The 9686-nt window shown below is 39.5% G+C and overlaps 1 protein-coding gene across 4 annotated transcripts in view; it reads right to left on the minus strand.

Annotated features, from left to right (window-relative positions):
• prune (prune exopolyphosphatase) overlaps positions 1-9491 on the minus strand; it is a 14095-nt gene extending 4604 nt beyond the window's left edge. For 3 of the 4 annotated variants that reach the window (XM_079275832.1, XM_079275831.1, XM_079275830.1), the window contains exons 1-6: positions 9331-9491; positions 8460-8567; positions 8187-8389; positions 7893-8077; positions 7659-7817; positions 7468-7559 (exon numbers count right to left, since the gene is read on the minus strand). In XM_079275832.1, coding sequence (XP_079131958.1) covers positions 7468-7559; positions 7659-7817; positions 7893-8077; positions 8187-8389; positions 8460-8567; positions 9331-9369 — 786 coding nt within the window. In that variant the 5' untranslated portion in view covers positions 9370-9491. The remainder of the gene's footprint in view (positions 1-7467; positions 7560-7658; positions 7818-7892; positions 8078-8186; positions 8390-8459; positions 8568-9330) is intronic. The other variant, XM_079275833.1, reaches the window with a different exon arrangement.
• Between the last annotated feature and the right edge of the window lie 195 nt (positions 9492-9686).

Raw genomic sequence — 9686 nt, forward strand, 5'->3', positions numbered from 1 at the left:
CCATGATGTGACAGACAGAACTTGGTGGGAGCTCAAAGCCCGTGAGTCCGTGAGGGGACGTTGGGATTTGGCCGATGTGACCCGGGAGACAGACTCCTGGGTCAGACAGTCCTCCAGCTGTTGGTTGAGTGATGTCATAGATCCGAGGTCAGAGCTCACAGCTGATTGGTCAGAATAGGAGGCAGAGCCTCCATGTACCAACAGCTCAGAGCAGGTTTAGTTTACCGTCACTGTAGTAATGTGTAGTACAATATGTAGTACAGTGTGTAGTACAATGTGTAGTACAGTGTGTAGTACAATATGTAGTACAGTGTGTAGTACAATATGTAGTACAGTGTGTAGTACAGTGTGTAGTACAGTGTGTAGTACAATATGTAGTACAGTGTGTAGTACAATGTGTAGTACAGTGTGTAGTACAATATGTAGTACAGTGTGTAGTACAATGTGTAGTACAGTGTGTAGTACAATATGTAGTACAGTGTGTAGTACAGTGTGTAGTACAATATGTAGTACAGTGTGTAGTACAATATGTAGTACAGTGTGTAGTACAATGTGTAGTACAGTGTGTAGTACAATGTGTAGTACAGTGTGTAGTACAATATGTAGTACAGTGTGTAGTACAATGTGTAGTACAGTGTGTAGTACAATATGTAGTACAGTGTGTAGTACAATGTGTAGTACAGTGTGTAGTACAATATGTAGTACAGTGTGTAGTACAATGTGTAGTACAGTGTGTAGTACAATATGTAGTACAGTGTGTAGTACAATATGTAGTACAGTGTGTAGTACAATGTGTAGTACAGTGTGTAGTACAATATGTAGTACAGTGTGTAGTACAATGTGTAGTACAGTGTGTAGTACAATGTGTAGTACAGTGTGTAGTACAATATGTAGTACAGTGTGTAGTACAATATGTAGTACAGTGTGTAGTACAATGTGTAGTACAGTGTGTAGTACAATGTGTAGTACAGTGTGTAGTACAATATGTAGTACAGTGTGTAGTACAATGTGTAGTACAGTGTGTAGTACAATGTGTAGTACAGTGTGTAGTACAATATGTAGTACAGTGTGTAGTACAATGTGTAGTACAGTGTGTAGTACAATGTGTAGTACAGTGTGTAGTACAATATGTAGTAGTGTGTAGTACAATATGTAGTACAGTGTGTAGTACAATGTGTAGTACAGTGTGTAGTACAATATGTAGTAATGTGTAGTACAATATGTAGTAGTGTGTAGTACAATGTGTAGTACAGTGTGTAGTACAATATGTAGTACAGTGTGTAGTACAATGTGTAGTACAGTGTGTAGTACAATGTGTAGTACAGTGTGTAGTACAATGTGTAGTACAGTGTGTAGTACAATATGTAGTACAGTGTGTAGTACAATATGTAGTACAGTGTGTAGTACAATGTGTAGTACAGTGTGTAGTACAATATGTAGTACAGTGTGTAGTACAATGTGTAGTACAGTGTGTAGTACAATATGTAGTACAGTGTGTAGTACAATGTGTAGTACAGTGTGTAGTACAATGTGTAGTACAGTGTGTAGTACAATATGTAGTACAGTGTGTAGTACAATGTGTAGTACAGTGTGTAGTACAATGTGTAGTACAGTGTGTAGTACAATATGTAGTACAGTGTGTAGTACAATGTGTAGTACAGTGTGTAGTACAATGTGTAGTACAGTGTGTAGTACAATATGTAGTAGTGTGTAGTACAATATGTAGTACAGTGTGTAGTACAATGTGTAGTACAGTGTGTAGTACAATATGTAGTAATGTGTAGTACAATATGTAGTACAGTGTGTAGTACAATGTGTAGTACAGTGTGTAGTACAATATGTAGTACAGTGTGTAGTACAATGTGTAGTACAGTGTGTAGTACAATGTGTAGTACAGTGTGTAGTACAATGTGTAGTACAGTGTGTAGTACAATATGTAGTACAGTGTGTAGTACAATGTGTAGTACAGTGTGTAGTACAATGTGTAGTACAGTGTGTAGTACAATATGTAGTACAGTGTGTAGTACAATGTGTAGTACAGTGTGTAGTACAATATGTAGTACAGTGTGTAGTACAATGTGTAGTACAGTGTGTAGTACAATATGTAGTACAGTGTGTAGTACAATGTGTAGTACAGTGTGTAGTACAATGTGTAGTACAGTGTGTAGTACAATGTGTAGTACAGTGTGTAGTACAATATGTAGTACAGTGTGTAGTACAATGTGTAGTACAGTGTGTAGTACAATATGTAGTACAGTGTGTAGTACAATATGTAGTACAGTGTGTAGTACAATGTGTAGTACAGTGTGTAGTACAATATGTAGTACAGTGTGTAGTACAATGTGTAGTACAGTGTGTAGTACAATATGTAGTACAGTGTGTAGTACAATGTGTAGTACAGTGTGTAGTACAATGTGTAGTACAGTGTGTAGTACAATATGTAGTACAGTGTGTAGTACAATGTGTAGTACAGTGTGTAGTACAATATGTAGTACAGTGTGTAGTACAATGTGTAGTACAGTGTGTAGTACAATATGTAGTACAGTGTGTAGTACAATGTGTAGTACAGTGTGTAGTACAATATGTAGTACAGTGTGTAGTACAATATGTAGTACAGTGTGTAGTACAATATGTAGTACAGTGTGTAGTACAATATGTAGTACAGTGTGTAGTACAATATGTAGTACAGTGTGTAGTACAATGTGTAGTACAGTGTGTAGTACAATGTGTAGTACAGTGTGTAGTACAATATGTAGTACAGTGTGTAGTACAATATGTAGTACAGTGTGTAGTACAATGTGTAGTACAGTGTGTAGTACAATATGTAGTACAGTGTGTAGTACAATATGTAGTACAGTGTGTAGTACAATGTGTAGTACAGTGTGTAGTACAATATGTAGTACAGTGTGTAGTACAATGTGTAGTACAGTGTGTAGTACAATGTGTAGTACAGTGTGTAGTACAATATGTAGTAGTGTGTAGTACAATATGTAGTACAGTGTGTAGTACAATGTGTAGTACAGTGTGTAGTACAATATGTAGTAATGTGTAGTACAATATGTAGTAATGTGTAGTACAATATGTAGTACAGTGTGTAGTACAATGTGTAGTACAGTGTGTAGTACAATATGTAGTACAGTGTGTAGTACAATGTGTAGTACAGTGTGTAGTACAATGTGTAGTACAGTGTGTAGTACAATATGTAGTACAGTGTGTAGTACAATGTGTAGTACAGTGTGTAGTACAATGTGTAGTACAGTGTGTAGTACAATATGTAGTACAGTGTGTAGTACAATGTGTAGTACAGTGTGTAGTACAATATGTAGTAGTGTGTAGTACAATATGTAGTACAGTGTGTAGTACAGTGTGTAGTACAATATGTAGTACAGTGTGTAGTACAGTGTGGTACAATATGTAGTACCGTGTGTAGTACAGTGTGTAGTACAGTGTGTAGTACAATATGTAGTACAATATGTAGTACAATATGTAGTACAGTGTGTAGTACAATATGTAGTAGTGTGTAGTACAGTGTGTAGTACAATATGTAGTACAATATGTAGTACAATATGTAGTACAGTGTGTAGTACAATATGTAGTAGTGTGTAGTACAGTATGTAGTACAGTGTGTAGTACAATATGTAGTACAGTGTGTAGTACAATATGTAGTACAGTGTGTAGTACAATATGTAGTACAGTGTGTAGTACAGTGTGTAGTACAATATGTAGTACAATATGTAGTACAATGTGTAGTACAATATGTAGTACAGTGTGTAGTACAGTGTGTAGTACAGTGTGTAGTACAGTATGTAGTACAGTGTGTAGTACAGTGTGTAGTACAATATGTAGTACAATATGTAGTAAAGTGTGTAGTACAATATGTAGTACAGTGTGTAGTACAATATGTAGTACAGTGTGTAGTACAATGTGTAGTACAGTGTGTAGTACAGTGTGTAGTACAATATGTAGTACAATGTGTAGTACAGTGTGTAGTACAGTGTGTAGTACAATATGTAGTACAATATGTAGTACAGTGTGTAGTACAGTGTGTAGTACAATGTAGTACAATATGTAGTACAGTGTGTAGTACAGTGTGTAGTACAATGTAGTACAATATGTAGTACAGTGTGTAGTACAGTGTGTCGTGCAGTGTGTAGTACAATATGTAGTACTGTGTAGTACAGTGTGTAGTACAATATGTAGTACAGTGTGTAGTACAGTGTGTAGTACAATATGTAGTACAATATGTAGTACAATGTGTAGTACAGTGTGTAGTACAGTGTACAGTACAATATGTAGTAGTGTGTAGTACAGTGTGTAGTACAATATGTAGTAGTGTGTAGTACAGTGTGTAGTACAATATGTAGTACAATATGTAGTACAATATGTAGTACAGTGTGTAGTACAATATGTAGTAGTGTGTAGTACAGTGTGTAGTACAATATGTAGTACAATATGTAGTACAATATGTAGTACAGTGTGTAGTACAATATGTAGTAGTGTGTAGTACAGTATGTAGTACAGTGTGTAGTACAATATGTAGTACAGTGTGTAGTACAATATGTAGTACAGTGTGTAGTACAATATGTAGTACAGTGTGTAGTACAGTGTGTAGTACAATATGTAGTACAATATGTAGTACAATGTGTAGTACAATATGTAGTACAGTGTGTAGTACAGTGTGTAGTACAGTGTGGTACAATGTAGTACAATATGTAGTAAAGTGTGTAGTACAATATGTAGTACAGTGTGTAGTACAGTATGTAGTACAGTGTGTAGTACAGTGTGGTACAATGTAGTACAATATGTAGTAAAGTGTGTAGTACAATATGTAGTACAGTGTGTAGTACAATATGTAGTACAATATGTAGTACAGTGTGTAGTACAATATGTAGTAGTGTGTAGTACAGTGTGTAGTACAATGTAGTACAATATGTAGTACAGTGTGTAGTACAATATGTAGTAGTGTGTAGTACAGTGTGTAGTACAATATGTAGTACAGTGTGTAGTACAATGTGTAGTACAGTGTGTAGTACAGTGTGTAGTACAATATGTAGTACAATGTGTAGTACAGTGTGTAGTACAGTGTGTAGTACAATATGTAGTACAATATGTAGTACAGTGTGTAGTACAGTGTGTAGTACAATATGTAGTACAGTGTGTAGTACAGTGTGTAGTACAATGTAGTACAATATGTAGTACAGTGTGTAGTACAGTGTGTCGTGCAGTGTGTAGTACAATATGTAGTACTGTGTAGTACAGTGTGTAGTACAATATGTAGTACAGTGTGTAGTACAGTGTGTAGTACAGTGTGTAGTACAATATGTAGTACAATATGTAGTACAATGTGTAGTACAGTGTGTAGTACAGTGTACAGTACAATATGTAGTACAGTGTGTAGTACAGTGTGTAGTACAATGTAGTACAATATGTAGTACAGTGTGTAGTACAGTGTGTAGTACAATGTAGTACAATATGTAGTACAGTGTGTAGTACAGTGTGTAGTACAATGTAGTACAATATGTAGTACAGTGTGTAGTACAATATGTAGTAGTGTGTAGTACAGTGTGTAGTACAGTGTGTAGTACAATATGTAGTACAGTGTGTAGTACAGTGTGTAGTACAATATGTAGTATAATGTGTAGTACAGTGTACAGTACAGTGTACAGTACAATATGTAGTACAGTGTGTAGTACAATATGTAGTACAGTGTGTAGTACAATATGTAGTACAGTGTGTAGTACAGTGTGTAGTACAATATGTAGTATAGTGTGTAGTACAATATGTAGTACAATATGTAGTACAGTGTGTAGTACAGTGTGTCGTAGTGTGTAGTAGTGTGTAGTACAGTGTGTAGTACAATATGTGGTACAATGTGTAGTACAGTATGTAGTAGTGTGTAGTACAGTGTGTAGTACAATATGTAGTAGTGTGTAGTACAATATGTAGTAGTGTGTAGTACAGTGTGTAGTACAATGTAGTACAATATGTAGTACAGTGTGTAGTACAATATGTAGTACAGTGTGTAGTACAGTGTGTAGTACAGTATGTAGTACAGTGTGTAGTACAATATGTAGTACAATATGTGGTACAATGTGTCGTACAGTGTGTAGTACAGTATGTAGTAGTGTGTAGTACAGTGTGTAGTACAATATGTAGTACAATATGTAGTACAATGTGTCGTACAATGTGTAGTAGTGTGTAGTACAGTGTGTAGTACAGTGTGTAGTACAGTGTGTAGTACAATATGTAGTGCAATATGTAGTACAATATGTAGTACGCGTGTAGTACGCGTGTAGTACGCGTGTAGTACGCGTGTAGTACGCGTGTAGTACGTGTGTAGTACGGTGTGTAGTACGGTGTGTAGTACGTGTGTAGTCGGTGTGTAGTACGGTGTGTAGTACGTGTGTAGTACGTGTGTAGTACGTGTGTAGTACGTGTGTAGTACGTGTGTAGTACGGTGTGTAGTACGGTGTGTAGTACGTGTGTAGTACGTGTGTAGTACGTGTGTAGTACGTGTGTAGTACGTGTGTAGTACGTGTGTAGTACGTGTGTAGTACGTGTGTAGTACGCGTGTAGTACGCGTGTAGTACGCGTGTAGTACGTGTGTAGTACGTGTGTAGTACGTGTGTAGTACGGTGTGTAGTACGGTGTGTAGTACGTGTGTAGTCGGTGTGTAGTACGGTGTGTAGTACGTGTGTAGTACGTGTGTAGTACGTGTGTAGTACGTGTGTAGTACGTGTGTAGTACGGTGTGTAGTACGGTGTGTAGTACGTGTGTAGTACGTGTGTAGTACGGTGTGTAGTACGGTGTGTAGTACGTGTGTAGTACGTGTGTAGTACGGTGTGTAGTACGGTGTGTAGTACGTGTGTAGTACGGTGTGTAGTACGGTGTGTAGTACGTGTGTAGTACGTGTGTAGTACGTGTGTAGTACGGTGTGTAGTACGTGTGTAGTACGTGTGTAGTACAATATGTAGTACAATATGTAGTACGTGTGTAGTACGTGTGTAGTACGGTGTGTAGTACGTGTGTAGTACGGTGTGTAGTACGGTGTGTAGTACGTGTGTAGTACGTGTGTAGTACGTGTGTAGTACGGTGTGTAGTACGTGTGTAGTACGTGTGTAGTACAATATGTAGTACAATATGTAGTACGTGTGTAGTACGTGTGTAGTACGTGTGTAGTACGGTGTGTAGTACGGTGTGTAGTACGGTGTGTAGTACGGTGTGTAGTACGTGTGTAGTACGGTGTGTAGTACGTGTGTAGTACGTATGTAGTACGTGTGTAGTACGTGTGTAGTACGGTGTGTAGTACGGTGTGTAGTACGGTGTGTAGTACGGTGTGTAGTACGTGTGTAGTACGTGTGTAGTACGGTGTGTAGTACGGTGTGTAGTACGGTGTGTAGTACGTGTGTAGTACGTGTGTAGTACGTGTGTAGTACGGTGTGTAGTACGTGTGTGTTATAAACTGACCTCTAGTGTAATGTAGAGAACAGAGACGGCGACATTCAAACTTCCTGAAACAGCTTTCATGTCCTTCAACAACATCTGTTCAGTGTTCAGACCTGAAGACAAAATACTACATTAATACCACTAAATAGCCCCTGTACTTCCATATACTGCAGTACACTGTGTGTTATAAACTGCAGTTTTCTGTCGCTCACCTGAGACGTCAAACTTGGCGTTCTGCAGCGTCTGGAAGAGAGCACCTCTCGGTGGCAGAGCGGGAAAACGAGACTCCAACGCTGCCGCGAACTGACTGTCTTTAGGAGTCACTTTACCTGCTGAGGGAGCCATGTTGATGCAGTCCAACACCACCGCAGCTACACAACCACACACAACGATACACAACAACGCAACACAAGGAAGTACAAACTGAGGACCTGTGAGGTGGTTACCGTAGAGCAGTTGGGCAACCTGCTGGTCCAGGATCTCCGGAGCCTTCTGGATGATACGTTCCGTTACCAAGGTAGCACAGGATCCCACCGTCTCCACGGTAACAGGACAGGAGGTGGAGGAGTCTCTCTCCAGCAGGTGATGGTCAATCACCTCCACCACCACCCCCTCCAGGTCGCTATCTGAACTGCAGGACAGACACACGCAGATGAGACAGGTGCGTCTGTGGCCGCCCGGCGGGCGTCTGTGGCCGCCCGGCGGGCGTCTGTGGCCGCCCGGCGGGCGTCTGTGGCTACCTGGGCAGGACGTTGTGGTCGACCAGCGTCAGTCGCAGGCGTCCGTCTCGGTGCAGCTCTCGCAGGTCCAGCTGATCCCTGAACAGCAGCAGGTCTGGAGACAGACCCACCTGTCGCAGCAGGTAGACGTTGTCCGACCGCAGCAGCAGGTTCGACTGCCGGATGTTCAGCAGCGGGACGACGAGCGTCCCGGAGCATCCAGTCTGACGGAGACAGAGACACTCAGGTCCACGCCGAGGACACACACCTGCACTCATGGGTCAGAGGGCTCACCTTGGACAGGAAGTAGGCGTAGGTCAGAGCACACACCATAGAGTCCACGTCACAGGCCTCATTACCCAGAACCACATGGAACCCTGAACCAGCCGGGTCCGGATTCACCTGGACGACATTTTGTTTATTTAAAAATGTAGCTCAGAGATAAATAAAATAATTAATGAAATAAAACTTAACAGACTAAAAGGTGACGTAAAACAAACACACCTTCAAAATAAACCAATAGATGAAAAGTTGGAGTTTAGTCTTTTGTCTCTAAATCTCTTTGAGTCCCAGAAAAAGTTATTTTAGAGAAAAAAACTAAAAAGTACACGAAGAATCACAACCACTGAGATCAATAACTTCTTGTATTTAGGTTGTATGTGATTCATTTTTAAATGATCACTCTACATTGATTGTCTTATTTATTCCATTACTATAAAGAGTAAAATTAAAAGTTTTTTGATCTCAATTTAAACAGACAAGAAAATACATCACAATAAAAAAAGAATATATATATATATATATACGTATATATATACGTATAACTTATATACATATATATATATATATATATATATATATATATATATATATATACACATATATATATACATACACATACATACACACATAGTATATCGTATCTTGACCCACGAGCCTAAATGTTTTCCTTCTTGTTACTTTGAACATAAAGGTGCAACTGACAGGAAGTCACAGACATCTTAGGTTCCATCTTCAATAAATAATGTTGTAAACAGTTAGCCTGTGTGGCTAACGCTAACTGACCAATAACAACATTACAGAGCTAGTTAGTGTGTCTCTGTGCGTGTGTGCCTACGCTGTGTCTATGCGCGCGTGTGTGCGTGTGTGTGTGTGTGTGTGTTACCTTCACGGCCCCGCAGCAGCTCGACAGAAACTCCTCCATCTTCAGTTAGCCGTTAGCTGCTAACTCTGCTAGCTGTGACCGCTCCTCCTCTGACCGGTTAACGGATCCGGTAAACGGCGCCAGCCGGGTCACCGAGCGGCAGGGTGTCAGTCACACAGACACTCACGCGTGAGTGTGAGGATGACGTCATTAACGTGCTGCTGGGTAAAAGGTCAGGAGGCGTTCATGGTGCAGGGGAAACGTCGGAAATACGAACTGTCTCTGCTCGTGACTTGGTAGAGGAAATAGAACTGATCCTGTTTGCGCAGTTAATTATATTAATCAATTCATAATTAAATTACATTTATACATTACAT

The sequence above is a fragment of the Melanostigma gelatinosum genome (genome assembly GCF_949748355.1).
Source record: "Melanostigma gelatinosum genome assembly, chromosome: 9".
Lineage (NCBI taxonomy): Eukaryota > Metazoa > Chordata > Actinopteri > Perciformes > Zoarcidae > Melanostigma > Melanostigma gelatinosum.